This window comes from Phyllostomus discolor, chromosome 5 (genome assembly GCF_004126475.2).
Source record: "Phyllostomus discolor isolate MPI-MPIP mPhyDis1 chromosome 5, mPhyDis1.pri.v3, whole genome shotgun sequence".
Taxonomy (NCBI): Eukaryota; Metazoa; Chordata; class Mammalia; order Chiroptera; family Phyllostomidae; genus Phyllostomus; species Phyllostomus discolor.
In genome coordinates, this window is record NC_040907.2 from 11,129,557 (window position 1) to 11,150,522 (window position 20,966).

A 20,966-nucleotide genomic window follows, 5' to 3' on the forward strand; every position below is an offset into this window, starting at 1 on the left:
CGAGCTACCCTGGCCTCCCTGCACCCCACTTTGCTCCAACACCTCCCCGCACCCCACCTTGCTCCTGTTGGTCCCCTGCCTCTCCCCCACGCTCTAACTCCCTGCCTTCCAAATGCGTCTCTGTCCTTCACGGCCCTTCCCAAATGCCAGCCCCCCTTGCAGGCTTCCCCTGTGCATTGCCTCTGCCAGCCATCTCCCCGAAATCTGAAGCCCCCTGCATGCCGCGCTGCCTTGGTGGGGAGACCACATCTCCCACCTGCACCGGTTTCCCTCATCTGTAAAATAAGGATGCTAACGAGTAGTGTTGTGAGGAATGAACGGGTAAATTAGCAAAGTTTTAGGGAGGGTAATAAATTTCGGCTATTGTCCTCATCAGTGGCAGGTGCAAATACTTGTATTGTGTTTTGTGTTCCTGAATACCTCTCAGTGTCCGGCGCTCAAGGTCACGGGAGATGAACTGAATTTAGGAGGCAGTGGTTTGAGGGGACGGGTGGGGAGGCGAAGGTAAAGGAATCCAACAGTGTCTTAGCCACTTCATCCATGTTCATGGGGCACCTGCTACGTGCCAGGCTCTGGACAGAGGCTCAAAGAAGGGAAACGGGACTGTCTTTGCCATTATGCAAAAGTGGCCCCAAAATAGGACAGCCGTTCCCCCAAATCCCAGGTGATGCAAGCCAAGATCCCGCCACCCACCACCTTGAAGCACGAAAGAGGTAAATCCAAGACATGAAGGGGGGGAGACAGATGAGCTCCCAGAAGGGGCCCCCCCGAGTGGCTGGGGCTGGTCAAGCTATTGATCACTCCCGGGGGCGGGGAGTTCTCGGAGGGTCACAATGTCATCGCAGTCGTGGATTCATCAGGGTGGTGAGGTTCTGACACCTGCTCTCTCACCTGTGGGCTTGGTGCACCTCAACTGGACACTTAACTTCCCCGGGCAGCAGTTTAGCAGCCTCAGCGCTGAGGTTCTGGCTCCCTGGTGAGCTGTAAGAGGCCAGGTCTGACCCCCAGACAAAAAAGTCAGGATCCCTCCCGCCCTGGAGCCCACCGATGGAGGAGGGCAGCGAAGGCACAGCCACGCCACACCGCACAGCTTCCCCCCGTTTCAGCAGCGCCCTGGCACGTGCTCGCTCGGGAGCACACCTGAGGCCCGCAGACCCTGAAGAGGACACCCAGAACTGCTGGGGTGGGGCTCACTGCCAACAGAAAGCAGCACCACGGACTAGACCGCACGCCACAGTCATTTGGATGTGAGAGGGAAACACATGGTATTTTTGTCCCTGATGGTTCCGGGGTCAGGAGGATCCGCAATGGTTGGTGTTTACTGAGCACCTACTAGGTGCAGCATACACACAACGTCTCTGGTCCTGGGTGTCCTTGGGGAGCAGCTATCTAGCGCTCCCACGTTAGGGGCAGGGAAGTGTAGGCTCAGGGGAGTGACGTCTGGCCCAGGAGACACGGCTGGGAAGTGGCAGTGCTGGGACGCAAACCCAGGTCTCTCGATGCCACGTGTTCCTTCTCAGGGGACCTCTGGGAACAGGAAGGAAACTCGTTGGTTTCACCCAAGTGCGGTTTATTCACGAGCATGTAGGAAGCACCCACTGTGCCAGGCATGAGTCAGAGAGAACAGAGAAGCGTGGGTCCGAGCTCTGGGGGAATCTGGGAGACGAGATGCAGACACGCGGGGCAGCTAGAGAATGACGCCCCGCCCACATTGCCGGAGTTCACATCCTCCCACACCAACCCCAGCCCCGCGGTGAGCGCCGGTGAAAGGAAAAGAGCTGGAATCTGCAGATACCCGCTGTGACCACCAGATGGCGGCGGTAGGCTGTTCAATCAGACTCCGCCTGCAGACCCTGAATAGGTCACTTTGGGTCATTTTTTTCCTAGGAGTGGCAGTGCCTGGTTAAGTTAAATAGCTTGAGGGAAAGGAATATGTTTAGGCATCCACCACCAGGTGGGTAAAAACATCCAGGATACAGAGAAGGTTGAAGGGACGCCCAGTCAGAGACCACAGTGAGGTGGTACTAGTCAGGGGTGCCCTGCACCTCCCAGCCCTCCACCAGGGGGCGGCGCTAGTCCCTCCTCATTGTGTAGCCCTGGATCATGCTGCTGAAGTACGCGGGCGTGTTGCGCTCCGGGAAGAAGAGGATCATGTAGCACTTAGGGCCAAAGTAGCCCAGGCTGATGCCCAGGAGGTTGAGCACAGTGACCAAGAGGTCCAGGATGGTGACCAGCACCCCCTCGTAGACAGACATGAAGGTGCAGAGGGAGACGGAGGAGCTGAAATAGAAAGTCATGCAGAAGGTGATGAACTTGGCCTCGTTGTAGTTGGTCGGCAGCTCCTTGCCCACGTAGGCGAAGCTGAAGCCTGCCACGGAGAGCAGCAGGTCCAGGCTGGTGTTGACCAGCAACCCCTTGCGGTAGTTGGGGTTGCAGGAGAGGATCATGACCTTGGGGTCGTCGGGGATGGCGAGGGCGGTGGGCCTGGTGGTTGTGATCAGCAGGGTGCCCACCACGATGGCCACCTTGAGTGCCGTCATGACCGCCACGAAGACGTAGGGCCCGTGCCAGCGGACCCAGTAGCCGTAGGCGCGCGGCAGGCGGCTGGCCAGCTTGAAGACGCAGACGATTTGGAAGGAGCGCACGGCGATGCAGGAGATGCAGACGGTGAAGCAGAGGGTGAAGAAGGTCTGGCGGAAGACGCACTTGAGGACCGTGGTTGGTCCTACGTACGTGGGGACCATCAGGTACGCCACCAGCAGCGGCACCAGCATCAGGAAGCACATGGGGCCCCCAGCGGAACGAACCACGGGCGTCCGGAAGTGCCTCCAGAATATTCCCAGGATGGCCAGGGTGCTGAGGAAGCCCAGGGCAGCCAGCATGACCACGGCGATGGTGGACGCTTCGTGCCATCTGAGGAAGGCCAGTTGCCGCTTGAAGCAGGAGGTGTCTCCCCTGTGGGACCACTCATTACCGGGGCAGGGCTGGCAGTAAAACTCATCTGCAAGAACCACGGCAATTCCCATCAGCTGAACCCACCCTGCTGGGCCCCAGGCATGGAGAGAGAGCTGAGGGCGCCCCCTGCAGGCCGAGCCAACACTCACTGAGCCCCCTTTCCCTGCTGGCTCATGGAACCCCCTAGCAGCCCCATTTCACAGACAAAGGAAACCAAGGCTCAGCCAGGGAAGGTCACAAAGCCAGGATCTGAGCCACAACCTCCTGGACCCAGAGCCTAACGACTCTAATTCCTTCCTTCCAAGACCTTGCTCTCTGGTGGGAGAGATAGTCAACTGTTTATTCAAAGAATTCATTCAGAGAATATTTTTGGAGCACCATCCTCAGGTGGGAGGCCACAGAGGTGGATGAACCCAGCCCCCTGCCTTCAGGCTACGGACAAGTCGGGAGAGTAAGGCTGGTGAGATCGCTTGACAGGCTTCTTGGGAGCAGCTGCTCTGCACGCTGAGCTCTACTGAGCACACAGTAAGTGCTCTAAGAGCAGACACACACGTGCAGGAAGTGCACGTGTCAGTGAAGCCGTGAAAACAACCACTGGAGCCCTGGCTGTGAGCTGCACTAAACATTGTCATGGACAGAGAGAGGACCTTGTCTCCACCTTCCTGGAGCTTATGATCTTCAGGGAGAGACGTTAGTTCATTCATTCTTCTAACCAAGAAAGTCACTCAAGAAACATTCACTGAGCAACCATTATACGCTCCGAACTACATGAGGCACGTGGGAGGCTGGAGCGAGAAACCGGATATTGCCCCCGTCTGCCGGAACTGTTTCTTCTACTGGCAGAGCTGTTCATTCATTCGTCCCTTCATCCATCCATCATCCATCCATCCATCACCCAGTGCACTTCCCCTGGCCTGGCTCCCCTGGGCTGTGGACTATGTGTGTGTGAACCCAGGCCAGTTTCAGCCCCACCTGGCTGCGTGCAGTTCCTTCTCTGTAAACCAGCCTGCATGGAAGATTTTTCTCTACACCAGGTACTAGGGAGATACTAATGGAATCAAGCACGGTCCCTAGCCTTTGGACACTTACATTGCCTCAGGGAGACCCCGGAGACCATGCAAAGGGGAAGAGGCCTGGAGACCCCTGGGGCAGGGGCAAGGGTGAGGGTGGGGCAGGGGTGCGGGCCTGCGAGCTGTACCTGAAGTTTTGTTGAGGAAGGTGCCAGGGAGGCAGTCAAGACACTCGAAGCAGCAGGGGTGCATGCCCACAGGCTTCTTCCTCTGCCCAGGCTGGCAGTCCTTGGAACACGTGGACACAGGGACCTGGGGGGAGGGGGGAGAGGGCATGAGGCCTGAGCCCTCTTTCCCCCCACTCTGAGGGCCTGCAGCTCTCCCCAACTAGCAGGATGCTCAGGGGAGGGAAGGCTGCCTCCTGTCTGGGAGGAAAAGGGGTGCTGGGGCTCCCATTAGGACTGGACCTTTGTGGGGACCCTCTTAGTTTTGCCTGTCCAAGACCTAACAGCCCCCACCCAATTGTTGAGACAGAGACTTTAGGAGACCCTGCTGAGAGGACAGGATGTGACCCTGGGGCTGCTGGCAGCCACCTTGTCTCCAGGGCAGAGAACACATCTGAGGAGGAATCTGAGAGATGGCGCTCGTGAGACCCTGGATCCATCCTTGCCTGAAGCCTCACTTCTCTACCCCTGGGGCAGGGGGGGTGGTTCAGGTGAACAGGAGCAGGCAGCAGTGACCATATCTATTGTTTCTGCTGCTCTAGTTCTAGAACCTAGAAGAGGACCCAGCCTGCAATGATTGTGTATTGAGTGGCTGAGTGAATTACAGGTAGAGGAAGCAGTAAGAGCAGTGGGGCAGAGGAGTGGACGGGAAAAAAATGCTTGGGAAGAGGGCGTGTCTGGGCCTGGCTGGAGTCGGGAGGCAAGGGGAGAGGGCCAGGGAGGGTGGAGGCCTTCTGGGGGCTCGGCTCTGACGCACTGAGAATTCCAGGGGGTGGGAGGCAACTGTGGTTCCCGAGAGTGGAAAGAGCCTGATCAGACTCGGTCATACGAACGTCATTCTGATGACCCACGTGTGGAGAGTACACAGAAGAAGGGCCAGGGGCCCCGACAAGGGGGGGGGGGCACAGCAGGACCGCTCGGCCCCGGGGCCCCTCTCTTCTTGCCTCCCAGAGGTCGCCTATCTTCCGTCCCACCCCTGTAGTCCCCGCAGCCTCGGACACCACGGCTGCAGCCAATAACAAGCACAGCCTAACTCCTGCCCAGATAAACACAAAATCTCCCACCAAAGATTGATTTAGCTCATCTCCTTCTAACAAATGCATCATGTCAGGCCTTCAAAAAAATTCAAGAGCATGCTAAAAGACAAAAACCAAAAACTCACAGTCTGAAGAAAGAGAGCAAGCGTCAGATTTTGGAACATCGGAGATTTTGGAATTATCAGACCAGGAACTTCGATGAACTGTGATCAATGGGCTGAGGCTCTAGCTGAGAAAGTGGGCAACGTGCAAGAACCGACGGGTGACGTAAGCACAGAAATGGGAACTCTGGGAAGGAATCCAAAGGAGATGCTCGGGACTTAAAAGCAGGCAGACACGGTAACAGAAGCAAAGAATGCCAGTGAACTGGACAGCATCAAGGGAAGAATAAGGGAGCTTGAAGATGTTCCCATAAAAATCTCCCAAACTGAATAACAACGAGAAAAAAAGAGAACAGAACCATGTTCTAAGAACCATCTAAGAACCGTGAACAAGGACAAAAGGTACAACATACGCATAATTGGAATAACCAAAGGAGACTAAAGACAGCATGACACGGAAGAAATATTCGAAGGAATATTGGCTGAGAACTTTCTAGAATTAATGACACACCCCAACCCCCAGGTCCAGGAAGCTGAGGAACACCCAGCAGGATAAGTACCCAAACATCTGCACCTGGGGATGCCACAGTCGAAGTGCAAAAAAAAAAACAAAGATGAAATCTCAAAAAAAAAAAAGCTAGAGGAGGGGAAATACCAACAAAAATGGTTACGTGAGAAAAAGAAGGACATTGTATCACGATAACAGGGTCCATCGATTAGGATGATATCATCATTATAAATGCCCAAGAGGGCGCCAAAGCACACCATGCAAAAACCACCAGAACTGAGGGGAGAAACAGACAGTTGAAATACAATACTCCACAGTGATGCTTCAAGACGTCAGTGCCTCCCTCTGGGGAGGGGGCGGGACGGTCAGACGGAAGGTAAGTGGGGAGACAGAGGACGAGACCAACCCGTGAACCGAGTCGACCTCACGGACACGCACAGAACTCTGTCCAGTGGCGACAGAACACACCTCCTTCTCGAGGTTGCCTGGGGCGCTTCCCGGAACAGACCACACATTGGACCTCAGGGAGAGGGTCAACAGATGGTTAGCAGCTAGATAGCACACAAGTTAGACAGGAGACACAGAAGGAAGACTGGAAAATTCGCAAGTCCATGGAATTTAAACAATGCTCTTCGACAACCTCTGGACCAAATGAGAAATCCCAGGGGAAATTAGAAAACACTTAGAGATGAATGAAACTGAAAACACGACCTGCCACAATGAACACAGCGAAGCTCGGGAAGGGGGATATTTATGAATGACACTGGAAACACAACCTGCCACAGTGGACACAGCAAAGCAGGGGAAGGGGGATATTTACAGCTACAAATGCTCGTTCACAGACAAGGGTGTCATATAGACGGTCCACACCTTTATCCACTCATCTACTGATGGGCACTTAGGCTGCTTCCATACCTTGGCTATGGTAAATGATGCTGCAACAAACACAGGAGCTCGTGCATCTGTCTGAATTAGGGTTTTGGATTTCTCTGGATAAAGACTCAGAGGTGACATTGCTGGGTCGTCAGATAGCTCTGTTTGTCATGTTGTGAGGATGCTCCGTAATGTTTTCCATGGTGGCTGCACCAATCTGCAGCCCCGCCAGCAGGGCCTGGGGGTCCCCTCCTCCCCCCATCTTCACCAACAGTTGCTTGTTGATTGACTGACGTCACTGGTTGAGATGGAGTCATACTGGAGCAGGGTGGGTCCTACTCTGAGACGTCAGACACTGACGCAGTGTCTGACGTCAGACAGGCGTCAGACACTGTCCTCACAGGAGGGAGAGCCCCGTGTAAAAGAAGGCAGAGGCCCAGGGCGAGGGAGCAGAAGCCAGGGAAGAGCCAACAGTGGCCGGCAGGCCCCCGGGGGTGAGGAGAGAGGGTGGCCCCGGTCCCTCCCTCACAGCCCTCAGCAGAAACGGGCCCTGCTGCCACCACGGTCTCAGGCTTCCAGCCTCTGGACTGCGATACAACGCAGTTCTGTTCTTTAAGCTTCCCCGCTGCCACCCTGCCCTGGCTGTGGTCGTTTGTTACAGCAGCCCCAGCAAACAAACAAAGACAGAAACCAACTTCCTCCGTAACCATCCCCAAGAGGCTCCAGCAGCATCAGGAGTCTGCAACTGGGGATAAAGCAAGAGGCCGGAGAGCCCTGAGGGGTCTTCGAGAAGCTTCTGGAAGCCCTGGTCCCCTCCCCTCCCCCGCGGGCTGGGCCTCTCCCCCTCCCCACACCAGCAGAGTTCTGACAGCCCGGGATCTGCGGAGGAGTGAAACGGGACCTTTAGGTCAACAGGCGTCAGACACGGGGTGGGGGGGGGAGACATGGCTACCGTCCCCACAGCGTGAGCATTCATTGACAGGACGCAGCCCGGACGCCCTGGTCCCCGCCATCCCGAGGGGCCCCAGAGCCCCGCACTTCCAGTTCTCAGCCAGGGGTGGGAGGACAGGACCCCAGACAGACAGAGACCCCACCAGCTGTGGGGGCTGAACCTGGGTGCCATCCTTGATACAAAGGGTTCCAGCTGCCGCCCCCCCACACACAGAGTCCGTCCCCCCCACCCAGCCCTCTGAGAGCTGACCGTGCCATTGGGGGTTTGCCAGGAGACGTTGCGGATGAGCTCCAGCCACCGCCGCCTGGGGTAGTAGGTGGCGATGCTCTCGAATGGGTCCTGGCTGAGGTCCCACTGCCACTGAACCACCTCCAGGGGGATGGGCAGGTCCCCGTACTGGTCGAAGCAGATGCGGTGGCCCAGGAGGGTGAAGTTGACCTTCTTGATCTCCTGAAGCAGCTGGAGGGGCCAGAGAAGAGGGGAGCAGAGCCGGCCTCAGAGGGTGGCTGACCTGGGGGAGATGGGCCTTCCCATTCGCCTTATGCTGAGCGCCCTGTCGCTGGGGCCAGACACTTTTCTCTGGTTTAGGCGTCAGCTGCGCTGCGGGCTATGAGGCCTTGGGCCTGTTGCCTAACCTCTCTGAACCGGTTTCTTCTGCAAAATGGGAGCAGCAAACCCCCTATTTGCTGGGCTCTGAAGCAATAAAGGAGTTCATCTATGTTTGGGGCTGAGAATAGTGCCTGAGAAACAGTTAGTGTTCACCCCCGAATGAAGAGTTGATAATATTCTTTTTCTTGGGAAGTCCCCTTGGCCACCCCTCTGGGACCTGCCACCGGAGTCCACTCCCTCTCCAACCTGTGAGAGTCGGCTGGGGTCTCCCCTGTCCCCCTCCCCGCCCCCACACAGGTCCTGCCACAGTCTCCCCCTGACTCCACCCCTCACTCTCAGGGTGCAGACACTGGGACAAACCAGCACACGTGTGGCCCTGGGATTCCTTGGGCCTGAATTCCATCCTAGCTCTGTCCTCGGATTGCTGTGTGACATTGAGCAAGTCACTAAACCTCTCTGGTCTGACCCCCAAAGAGCTTCCAGCTTAGATACCCCATCAGAGAGCCAAGGGAGTTGGTCCCTAGCCTTCTCCCCATAGAGGCTTCCAGAATCAGCACTCTCTTCCTGGAATGTCCAGCAGCTGCCCTCGTCCTGCTTAAATCCTGCCTTCCCTGCCTCCCCGGCCTCCCGCACCCCCTGCCCACCCCCCACACACACACACTGCTCCAACTCTGACTTCCTGCTGCATTCAGTCTCCTCCTTGGGTAAAGGGCTGATTTTTTTTCATGGTGCCCAGCCCGCGCCTGGCGCACAGTGGGTACTCAGTAAATGGAGTTGGACAGCCTGGTGCTCTTTGGGCTCCACCATCAGGGGAGGAAAGACATCAACTGGTCCCTCATCAGAGCTACTGCCAACTGTGGCTGGGGGAACCCCTGGAGGGAGAAGCTGGAAAACCACTGGGAACAGGCCCGGCCTGGGTTCAAAGCCACGGTCCGCTGCTTACCACTAAGCAATCACGGGTGAATCACTTTAACTCCCCCTCCCTCAGTTTCCCTGTCGTAGATCATCAGCCTCACAGGACGGCCAGGAGTCAAGGGGATGCATGATGGGCACTCAAACAACGATAAAGCGCCCGTGATTATTACGTATGTTATCAATGTAGCAAAGCATAAGGTAAAATAGAGTATTTACCAGCTGGTGCCAGAATTTCTTTTAAAGAATAACCACATTTAAAAAGAAAGAATAACTACATTTAAAAAAAATAAACACTTAGGATTGCGAGGTCAGGCTCGGAGATTATGGGGTAGAAAGGTACAAATGAATAAAATAAAAGTAGCGCGGATTTTTAACCGCCCAAAGCGCTCTGTTAAGGGAGTGACCGAGTATTTGGAGATGGGCGGTATCCAGGCAAGAAGGGGAGAAAGAAGCGAGGCCAGAGACCCGCATGCGGTGATTGGCTGAGCCCCAGCCTATGAAAACCAAGGAGCGGCTTCAGCACAGCCGTGTCTGACAGCGCGGGAGGACGGGCACACGCCACCGGGAAACCCCCTGCGCCTCCGGCTCTGTCGTGGAACCTTCTCCACCCGAGGGCTGCTGGGTGGTAGAGGTGTGTGGGAATCAGCCAGCACGGATTTAAGTTCCAGGTCTGAATCAAGGGGATCAGATTTGGGACGATGGTCCCTGACCCTGATGTAGCACCTGGAGAGCTGAAGGAATCCCCAAACCCTTCTCCAGGCCCCCGGCCCTGGAGCAACCATAGGGGGCGCTGCGGCTTCCGCACTCTGGGGGGCGTGTTCCCACGGAACTTCACCTGAACCTCCCACGACAGACTATCGGGGATGGTGAGGATTAAACTGATGGAGAAGGACATTTGTTTCGGCAACAGGAAGCATTTCTGGTTTCATGTTTTCCGGAGGCAGGGCATGTCGCGAGACCTCTCCCACGGATTGGCCCAGAACCCACCAAGGGATGAAGAGGCCGGAGCAGAGGTGGTGGGGGAAGGGTGTCCCTGCGCTCTCCATGGCAACCAAAGGCTCTGCGCCTTCTCCCCCGGGGCTCTGGCTTTCCTCCTCACCTGCCAGGGATAGACCACCTCCTTGGGGCAGTCCGTCTGGCTGCAGCCCAGGAGGCTGTGCAGCGCGTGCGCCACAGCGTAGACAGCTGCGTACACGTTGTAGGCCCCACGCTGGCTGGAAAATCTGAGTATGGTGGTTAAGGACTCGGGGGTGTCCAGGCAGGTGTCGCACTCCTGGTTGCAGGTGGCCCTCTGAGTGGTCCCGTTGGACATGGGCGGCCTGGCCTGGGCACGTTGCGCGCGGAACTCCCCGAAGCCCGGGATGGGCACGCTCTGGGTGGTGATGCCCAGGAAAGTGCCCGTGTGGCGCAGGTCGGTGAAGCTGTGCAGGACCAGGTCGGTGGCCCAGGACTCAGAGGCGAGCCACACGAGGCCGCTGATGTTCTGGCGCAGCACCTCGCGGAAGAAGTTGCGCAGGGCCTGGTCCGGCGAGAACAGGACCACCACGCGGGCGGAGCTATGCCGCAGCTTGTCCGAGATGGCCTCCAGGCGCTGGCGCTCCTGCTGCGTCATCTCCTCGTTGGGCTGCGGTGTGGGCAGCACCTCCTGGAAGGCGATGCAGACTTCGCGGCCGGCCAGGCGCTCGCTGAGCAGGTGGCTGTGGTCGCGGCCGTAGTCGTCGCTGCTCACCAGCACGACGATCCAGTTCCAGCGGAAGTACAGCATCAGCTGCACCATGGCCTCGATCTGGTGATCCGCGCCCGGCACCGTGCGCAGCAGCGAGGGGAAGCTCCGCTTGTTGCGCAGCTTGTCGCTGAAGGCGCTGTAGGTGATCTGCCAGGGGGGAGGGGCCGCCAACACTGAGACCCCGCCCCCGACCACCCTGTTTAAAACTGCAGTCCCACTCCGCCCGCCCGTCAGGACCTGCCGCCTGTCCCTTCCCCCGCTTGACTCTTCCTTTCTCCACTGCACTCCTGACCGTCTAGCATCCTAAATCACTTACTTACTCACGTTTACTGCCTGTCTCTCCCCACTGGAAGCTAAGCCCCATGTCCCCAGCTCTTTCTCCAGTGCCTTCAACTGTGTCTGGCGTAGTAGGTGCTCAATAAATATTTGTGAAGTGAATGAAAGAGGGAGCTCAGTCCTGGACTAGATGTTTCATATAGGAATATGAGCACATACTGAGCACCTACTATGTGTCAGGCCCTGTGCTAGATGCTTTACATAACAAAAACAACAGCAAAAATTACAGAATTAGTAGCCACCCACTGTGTGCCAAGTCCACTGCTAGCTGCTCTTCCACGAGTAGATATTTTACGCCAGTTCTGGACTAGACACTTTCAATCATGATGGTGATAACGGTGCGAATAACAGTAATCGTAACAGCACGTTCTTGAGGACCTACTATGTGGCAGGCCCCGGGCTAGGCAACTATAACAGGAGAACGTTGAGCCTTTTCTGAGTTTCCATTCCTGTGCGAGCTGTTCTACATAACAGTAACATTACTGATGACCTACTGTGTGTCCGAAATGCTTGCAAAGGTTAAACACTTTAACCTTCAAAGTGTCCTAGGAGAGAACGCTCATCACCTCACTTTACAGTGGGGAGACTGAGGCCCAGAAGAGCTAAGAGATGTGCAGCGAAAGGTTTCGCAATGGGCAAGACTCAGAGCCCAGACGCACAACCAAATCCGCCTGCCCCCGAAGCCTGAGCTCTCAACCAAAAGGCCAGGCGCCTTCCCGGGGTTGGGGTCGACGTCCTGACCTTGTCTTTGCTCCCACCTCCGCCCCGTGACTGGTGGGGGCAAGTGAGCTGTCTGGGCAACCTCACCTCTGCCCCCCCTCCCTGGCCCCTCCTCCCAGGGCCCAGGGCCCTCACCCACCTGTGGAAGGAGAAGGAGGGAGAGGAAGTGGGCCACCGTCATGGTGGACTCGGAGCTGTCGGGGCCGACGACGGCCACCACGCGGGGCTCGTAGTGGCTGTAGTCCTCCTGGATGGGCAGGAGGTAGTCCTCGCCCGCCAGGAAGAAGAGCACGGGCTGCACGTTGTTGGACACGTAGCACACGTCCACCATCTCGTAGCCCAGCCGCACGCCGGGCAGCAGGCCACTGTGGTTGTTGATCTGCTGCACGGCGAAGCGCATGGCCTGCATGAAGGTGTAGCCCAGCGCCTTGGTTTCGTACCTGCAGGGGCGCGGCGGGGCGGCAGCGGGCCCAGGATGAGCGGGGCGGGCAGCAGGGAGCCAGCCTTTTCCTCCTTCCTGTATGCCCAAGGGAGGCCCGCGGATTGCCCAAGAAGGAGCCACTCTAGAAGATTCTGGTATTTTCCCCACGTGATTGTCACGGTACCACATCTGTAGGGTCATCGCTGTCCCTATGACCACCTCGGACACTGATCTCTGTGGCCGCCTTCATCACTACCATCACCACCATCACCACCATCAGCGTCACCACCAGCACCACCATCACCACCACACTCTTCACCATTTTGATGATCACCAGCACCACTGCCATCACCACCATCACCTCCCCGGACTCCCTGCCGTGACCACGGGTGTCAGGACAGCTAACACCATGCGTGGTGCCGAGCCTGGGGCCAGCACCCTCACCATTCACAAGCCAGCACGTAACCTCCCCCAACTCCCTGTAAGTCGGTGCTTGGTCACCTTCTGCACTTTCCCTCCTTCTTCCTCCTCTCCCAGATCGCCTTTACCCTCTCTGCACAAGGTCGTTCATTTATAACCCCAGGCTGGCCCCGGTATCTGGCCTTCATCCCGGCATGGAGATGGCCCACCCGGTCTCTGAGTGATGCTGCCCCCGTGCCCCACAGGGGCCCACAGGGGAAGGAGGGAGAGCAAAGCCCCTCCAGGCCTGGAAGTGCCCCGTGCACCTCACCACAGCCCTGGGAAGAGGCAAACCTTCCCCCGCCGGTCTGAGAACCTGCTGCTCAAGAACCACATTCTGCCCCCTAAGGGCGGACACCTGGTTTCTTGACTGGGCCCCAGCATGGACGCCCTGGGAGCCCCCTGGTTGGCAGAGAGGCTGGGGCTGGTTTTGATGGTCTCTGAGCCACAGTCTCCTGACCTCAAATACCCTAAAGCTCTTTATATTCAGGGACAGGACACCGGGGCCAACCCCGGTCACAGTGTTTCAGAACACGACGGCCAAAGATTTCAGTCACACGGACTGTGTGGGGCCTCCCCGGGGGCTGGTGAGGTGGGTCCAGGATGGGGATTTGGCGGTAAAAGAGCAAGAGCTTCCTGAGCCCTCAATCTGGGCCTTGGCCTTGGCCTGGCCTCCCAAGGACCACTGAACCAACCCCAGCTCCCAGCCACCCCCACCGCCGCATCTAGCCTCCCACTGGAGACTCACTCCTTGCACTTGGGCACCTGCAGGAAGTTGAGGTGGACGATGCCCTTCACGTTGGCATGGAGGGTGAAGAGGCCGCCCAGGAGGTAATCCCCGGCCAGGCTGAAGTCCGAGTTCTCAGCCGGCTCAGCCAGGACCTGCAGCAGGAAGAGCAGGGAGCAGACCACCCGAGCCTGGGGGCCCATGGCAGAAAGTGGGGGGTCCTAAGAAGTGGCTCTGCCTCACCAGCGAGCTGGCCGCTAGACAGACACCCAGGGATTTGCACGGACATTTACATAGTGACGGTCCTGCCGCCGTCCGGGGGGCGGGGAAAGCACCTGGGACAGGTGGAGAGGTTAGAGGGTGCTGGGGGGGAGGAGAGGGGGCTGGAATGAGGACGATCCCCCCCCCCGAGGGCACGGTGGGGCCTGGGCAATGCGGAGGAACCCCGTTTGGAAGTAGAGAGAGCATGTGCTGTGCCACCTTGGCCCTGGCCTTCTGTCTCGTGATGGAGGACAGGTCGCACGCCCCTGACGTTTCAAGGACCTGGGAGTAAAGGACATAGGCGACCACACTAGCAGATAGAGTAAGGGGGCCGACGGAGCCCCACTTTACAGCCCGACCAAGCTGGCCTGGCATGTGGTAATACTAATGGGGTGCCGGGCCCATAGCAGGTGCCCCCAGAGCAGCAGCCACGGTCACCAGGAACCAGGCACCGTGCGGAGTGCTTGTCAGCCTTCATCCCTCTTAACGCGCACGAGAACTGGGACCGGGACCGATCCTGGTTCACAGGCGAGGAAGGTAAGAAGTTAAGAAGCTCACCCTGGGTTTCACGGCCACAGAGCTGAGACTCAGATCACACAGCCAACCCCACGCCACGTCACACACATCTCGAGGTCACTGGTTTTGATCAAAGCAGCCGGCAAAGAGAATGGGAGGGGTCTCGCTCCCTCCGACCGCTGCCGTGCTCCGCCCACAGGTCATCAGTCAGCTTTGCACAGTGAGCACCCTCTGAGTCGCCCATCTGGGACCAGAGCCCATGGGCAGGGGTCCTGGCAAAAAAGTTGAAAGTCCCTGAAGTCAAACGTGACCACTCCCAAAGAGTTGGGTGGAGGGAGCCGGCTCTTAGGGCCCCACTGGAAGCAGAGGCCCTCAGCCACGCAGTGCTGCTCCGGTCCTTCCAGCCCTAACAACTCGGGGCCCAGTGGGAGTCCGAGGGGACCTGTACCTAGTGCCCCACTCCACTGGGTCTGCCCCAGGCCTGTCGGCCGCTCCTGGGTTGTGGGGGGAGGAGGCCCTAAAATACACAAAGGTCCCTGGAGACCCAGTGTTCTCCCTCAAGGGCCAGCTGGAGCCTCCAAGAAACCGTCCCTGCCCCCAATTCACAGGAACCGCCCTGCTCTGCGCTGCAGTGACCCTGCCATCTGTGTGGTCACTGGGCGTCCAGTAACAGCCGTACGCTGCTGACCAGTGACTGCTGATGCACATGTCCACGCCGCAGGAGCCTGGGGCAGCAGGCGCTGGCCCACCCGGACTGGACTGCCGCACCGACTGCTGGGAGCTCCCGAGTGGCTCACGTACACTCTCTGGACCTGTTCGCTCCCCGGCCGGAACAGGGATCACAGTCCCAGCGCCACGGGATACGTGTGGGGACTGAATAAAACGTCACGTGAGAACGGCGAGGTGCCGAGCAGACCCTGGGGAAAGGTGACTCTGCCAGAGTTCGACACTGTCCCTCTCGTAACGCCATGAACTGCCCCAGGGGCCACCAGGGGCCCTGCGCCCGGCTGAAAGGGCCAGAGCTTCTCGAACTCGATTTGGAAGATGCCGGGTGTCGTTAGCAGCTCGAGGGAGCGTGCCCTCCCTGGCTTGTGACCTGTCCTGAGGTGGAGTCATCCCACAGACATGTAGAACGGCGGGGAGAGGCGTCCTCATGCTGCGGGAAGACAGGGTTTACTGTGTGGTCTTGGACTTGTGCCCGCCCCCTCAGGGCCTAGGCAAACCATGGGTGGGAGGGGAAGATGCAACCCCTAAAACAAAGGGGATAGCCCTGCATGGGGCATCTGGAGGTGTGGGTTCCGGGCCTGGCCCTCCCCTCTCTGGCCTCAGTTTCCTCATCTATACAATGGGAGACCGTCTTTGGACTGCCCATGTTCACTTGCGCTGACCACCTGTCAAAGGCCCCAGCACTAACATACCCTCTGTCTCCCGGGTGTTCTCTTCAGGCCCCTCCCCCTTGCCACGCCCAAGCTCAGACCCTCAGCTTCCTGTCTGGACCTCTCTGTGCACTTCGTGCTGACCATTCAAATCCCTGGCAGTTCACATCCTCTGAGCCTACGGGTCCTCTGCTCTGACACCTCCCGGGCTCCCCAGTGCCTGCTGCATCACCGCTGAGCTCCTTGCCTCAGCATTCAAGGCCTCCCGGCCTGGCCTCAGCTTGCAGTCCTCCCCGCCCCTGCCTTTCCAGCCTGCGCCATGTGCCCCAAACCACAGCCACCCCCGCCCGCTGGCAGCTTAGCCCCTTGGAACTTCCAGACACTTGGGGAGTTTGGAGGATAACAACAACACAGTACCTTTCCCAGGGCACGTCAGACACTGTGCATATGGCATTTCATTCTCACAAGTACCCTGCAAAGTGGCCGCGGGGGAAACTGAACCTGAGAGGTCAGTTTCCTGAACGTCACACATCTAACGGGGGGTGGCACTAGAATGTAGACCAAAGCGGCCCCAGCTCTCACCCCCCGTGCTACCTGACCTGGCTGCGTTCTGCCCACGGGAGCTGTCCCTGCTGTGCGCGGCCCTGATGCCAGGGTGCAGGGGGGCTGAGAAAGCCATTAACCCAGTGGGCACTGGCCGAGCCCACCATGTAGCAGGCTGGGTGCGGTCCAAAGGACACAGCCAGGGACATGGCAAGGGATACGGCTTATAGTTGAGATAGAAATCGGGCCCTTGTGAGGGCAGCACGTGCTGGGATGGCGGGGGCCCCGGGCCCCCCCGCCCCCAGTGAGGAGATCACAGCAGAGCTGAGACGGCCTGCGGAGAGCCACAAGCCCACCCATCACACAGATGGGGCAACTGAGGGCCGAAGAGGGGCACTGGCCCAAGGGTCAGAAAGGCAGGCTGATTTCCCCTTGACTCCACTCAAGTCTGAAGTGTGTCGGGACGGCTCTGTGGTGCCCCAGGCCAAGCCGGCCCCAAGACGGGGCAGGGAGGAGGGAAGGCACCGGCCAGCTCCGAGCTTCACGGGGAGGCAGGGGCTGTGCCATAAAGCATGGCATGGGGGAAAGGGGAGTTGTGATGGTGACAATGAACACAGGTTATTTCTATGGCTCGAGGGCTCACTGCCGAGAGCTCGCCACGCTCCATCGCCCCCCTTTACTGTCACTACCGCTCCTATACCCCATTTTGCAGACAGGGAGACAGGTTCAGAGAGAGACAGTAACTTGTTCGAAGCCACACAGCAGGTATGTGGACAGAAGGAACCCAAGGCTCAGATGGGGGCAGATGTGGGGGGGGGGGCGGGAAGCAAGGGGCTCCGATGAAGAAGGAACAACAGGGCCCGTGGCAGGGAGAGCTGCTCAGTGTACTCGGGCTGTCAGCACGGACGGGGCGTCTCCCTGAGGACCGAACTCCGGAGGAGCACCGGACAGGGCGTCGGAAGTCTCTGCTCTGGCCCGTCCTGGCCCGTCCTGGCCCGTCCTGCCCCGTCCTGCGGGCTGCCCTTGGGCAGGTGCTTCCACTCTCTGGGCCTCAGTCTCCCCACCTGCAGAAGGCACTCAAGTAGGGGCCAGGGTCCTTTCGAGATTCCGATGAGGCCCCGGACACTCATGTGACTGACACTCGGCCAGCGCAGCTGAGCATGAATCCAGGTGCCACCAGGCCTGGGCCACGAGGCTCGTCTGCAGACCCTGCACCGAGACGCCCTGGCCTGGGTGATCAGCACGCTCCCCTCTGCCCTGATCTCATCTAGGAGAGGCGACTGGGTGTGGCTGAGTCCCTGGCCGCTCCGAGGACAGATGCCCAGGGACACTGTGTCACCCTGATTCTCTGCCGGGGCTGCACACACAGCCGGTGCCCTGGGTGGCCCGGGCCCGACACAACTGTTACCCTCCTGGCCCAGTCCAGGGCCTGAGGTCCCCATGCTCACACCTGTGTGGCCAGTGGTTGCCAAGGCGACAGAGAGCCATGACAAGCTTATGTAAAGTACACGGGGTGGGGACAGTGTGGAAACGGGGGGCCCCAGAGAAGCTGTCCATTTGCCTGGCATCCGCTCCCCCAGGTGCTCATGGGAAGGAACTGGCTGGCGGAGGCTGCCCTGACCTGCCTTCCTCCCCCTCCCATGGCGCACAGGGGAGTCCCCAAGAAAGGCCTGACCCCAGGGGCTGGAGGCTGCGTCAGCTCCTCTTCCCCACCCCACCCCACCCCACCCCATCTCATGTGTTTCTCCCTGCCACATTCCCTCCTCCAGGACAAAACGGGCCAGCTGGAAACCTAGCTGCAGCCTGGCCTGGGGTGGGCAGGCAGGGCCTCCCCAGAGAAGGTCTAGGCAGTGGGCCCCCTGAGCCGGCTGACTTGGTTCAGAGAAGCGTTCGAGGAGGGTCACCGGGGAGGCCTCCGAGCCCCTCCTCGGGGGGCCCAGCCTCATCAGGCAACCCTGGGAGAGGTTAGACCTCAAAAGTGGAGTGGGCCCCTGGACGCTGGGGCCCTAAGGGTCAGCTGAGGCCCGAGGGAGGAACCCTGCTGTGGCCGAGACACCCACGTGAACCCACGGAGCCGCTCAAGCCTCCTCGCCAAACGTGGCCAGGGGACACCAAGCAGGCTGCGTCTCAGCCGGAAGAGGATCTGGGGGTTCCACGGGACCACGAGCTCCGTGAGAGCCAGAGGGAAGGAGGCAGCCTTCACGGAGCCGCTGCAATGCTGTCCGGCATCACTGAGCCTGCTCAGCACGGTCCCAGGAAGGGTTTTCGTCCCCATCGCACAGATGAGGACACCGGGGCTCGGAAGCCTGAGGCCTTCCGTGGAGGGACTAATAAGGCCACAGGTGGAGTGACTAGCCCAAGGCCATTCAGCTGGTTAGCAGGAGGGCCGGGGTGGGACCCAGGTCTACGGACTTCACAGCTCACATGCCTCCCACCTGCTCCACCAGGTCCTGCCTGCCAGCTGCCCCGCCACCACTGACATTTCACCTCCCCCAGCCTGGCCCTTTCGCCTCCATTTAACCAGGGCGGGAGGCGGGGCAAAGCCACTGCTATTTCCTCTGCCTTCCCTTGTCCCCCAGACTTGGGGCTGGTGGTCCCGAGAGCCCAACACCCGCCCAGGTGCTCAAGGCCTCTCTGCATGGTCACCAGAGGAAGTCCCCGTGTCCGTGGTGGCCCAGGAGCCTCTTCATTTCCCTGCTGTGGCCGGGGGCCCAGCTGCGGGTCTGGGCTGGGAGCATGAACCATTTGCCTGAGGCCGGACGTGCCTGCCGCTGCCGTCCCCCGGGCTGCCAGTCAGGCGTGCACTCTAAGGAAATGAGGGCCACCTGTGCCGGCTCCCGGCCGACATGCTGACTCGGAGCTCCTGGGGGTCCAGAGGAGGCGTCGGGGCGCAGACCCACCCTCTTCACGAAGTCACGTCACTTTCATATGCATTCACCCACCACAGGCGCATCCTCAGTTCCTGCACGGTCCGTCTGGAGCCGGGGTCGTGAACATAGTCACCAGGACTTGAACGCAGGCTGTGCCAGGCACTGTGCCCATACACTGGACCTCGCACCCTCGGACACTCACGGCAGCCGCACAGGTGCATTCCATCATGCCCATTTTACAGAGGAGGAGACTGAGGCACAGGTGGCTGAAGTAGCTAGTACACCTAGGTGTGCCTTACGCGGTAAGGTCAATGTCAAGGCTCTATGAGACTAGACAGCCAAAGCACTTAGCCAGTGATCAGCCAGACGACTCTGCCACTGCCTCAGTGTGACCTCGAGCAAGCCACTCCACCGTGCAAAAACATTAATAGCTACTAAAACATTAAAAACTGTAACATGCAGTCGCCATCCTTCCCACCCAGAAGCTCCAGCCTGGGCGCCGGGGGCCACCCTTCGGTGCCCGGGCAAGCCCCCTCTTGCCCAAATCAGTGGCAGCCCCGGGGTGAGCAGGGTGAGGGCTCTGCCAAGGGTAGTCTCCAACCCCCCATCCCCCACCCATAGCTCTGAGATCCCTACGCCAATAGCGCAGATGGATGGAGGCTGGGACGGGGGTGTTGATGTGGTTCAGGGGCAGCTCCTTCACATTGTCTGTGGGTGGGGGCAAGCCAGGACGCACATGTCCCGTCCCCCCACCCCGCAAGCCAGCTGGCCCAGCCAACTGGCCACCGTGGTTCCCCTCACGTCTCCTGGCCGCTGAGCGGGACTCTGCGAGGCAGTTGGCGCCGTGCGCACACCCGGGTGGAGGGAAGGGAAAGGCTTTCGGCATCAGGCAGACCTGGTTTCCGTCCCAGTGATACCATGCTCTTAGCAGGTCCCCTCACCTTTCTGCACTGCCCTCATCTGCAAAACGGGGGCACGGCAGCCCTTAGGTAAGGCGGCCGTGAGAGAGGGGACACCAGAGGCCTTGGCACGTGTGTTCTCGGGGCTCTCCAGACAAACCGAGCCAACAGCAGGCACACAGGGAGGAGAGATTTATTGCACAGAACTGGCTCACAAGATGGTGAGCGCTGGTAAATCAAAGTCTGCCGGTGGGCTGGCAGCCCGGAGACCCACAAAGAGCCGGGGGGGGAGTCCGAAGGCAGTCCACTGGTGGGTGGGAGTCCTCCTTGCTCAGGGCAGCGTGGGCCGGGGGGAGGGGTCAGTCTTTGTTCCATCAAGGCCTTCGACTGATTGGGTGAGGCCCACCCACCGTATGGAGGGCAGTCTGCCTTCCTCCAAGTCCACTGATTGAAGTGCAAATCTCTTCCCCAAACACCTTCACGAAAACACCCAGAATCATGTTGAAGTAAAATATCCAGGCACAGAAACTCATCCATCACAGCAGGCAACGGTGGGTGTTTCAACAGTGGGCAAATGGGCACCACTGTCGGATCACTGATTCTGCGTCTGGCATTGTTCTCAACACCTGTGTAGTCGACTCCGTTAATTCTCGAGACAACCTGTGCGTGTGTGTGTGTGTGTGTGTGTGTGCCAATCCCAACTCACACAGAGATGAAGAGACAGAAGGTCAGAGGCTGCACAACTCTGTGGAGCTGGGGTTTGAACCCCGCCCATCTGGCCCCAGAGTCCCCACCACCTGCAGCAGCGATGCCCGCTCCTCAGTGCCCGCCCTCCCTCCCGTCACACTGAGGGCACCGTGCTGCTGGCACCTAACGACACGGTGGTGATGCCATCAGCCCCCATAAGCCCCACCAGAAAGACCACCGA

The 20,966-nt window shown here is 59.0% G+C and overlaps 1 protein-coding gene across 1 annotated transcript; it reads right to left on the reverse strand.

Annotated features, from left to right (window-relative positions):
• Positions 1-1,643: 1,643 nt before the first annotated feature.
• TAS1R2 (taste 1 receptor member 2) lies at positions 1,644-13,860 on the reverse strand. Its single transcript, XM_028513765.2, has 6 exons — positions 13,595-13,860; positions 12,106-12,406; positions 10,284-11,057; positions 7,910-8,119; positions 4,154-4,277; positions 1,644-3,001 (listed from the first exon to the last, which is right to left on the reverse strand). The coding sequence occupies exons 1-6, from the start codon at positions 13,774-13,776 to the stop codon at positions 2,073-2,075; spliced, it is 2,520 nt and encodes an 839-aa protein (XP_028369566.1). The 5' UTR covers positions 13,777-13,860; the 3' UTR covers positions 1,644-2,072.
• Positions 13,861-20,966: the final 7,106 nt, after the last annotated feature.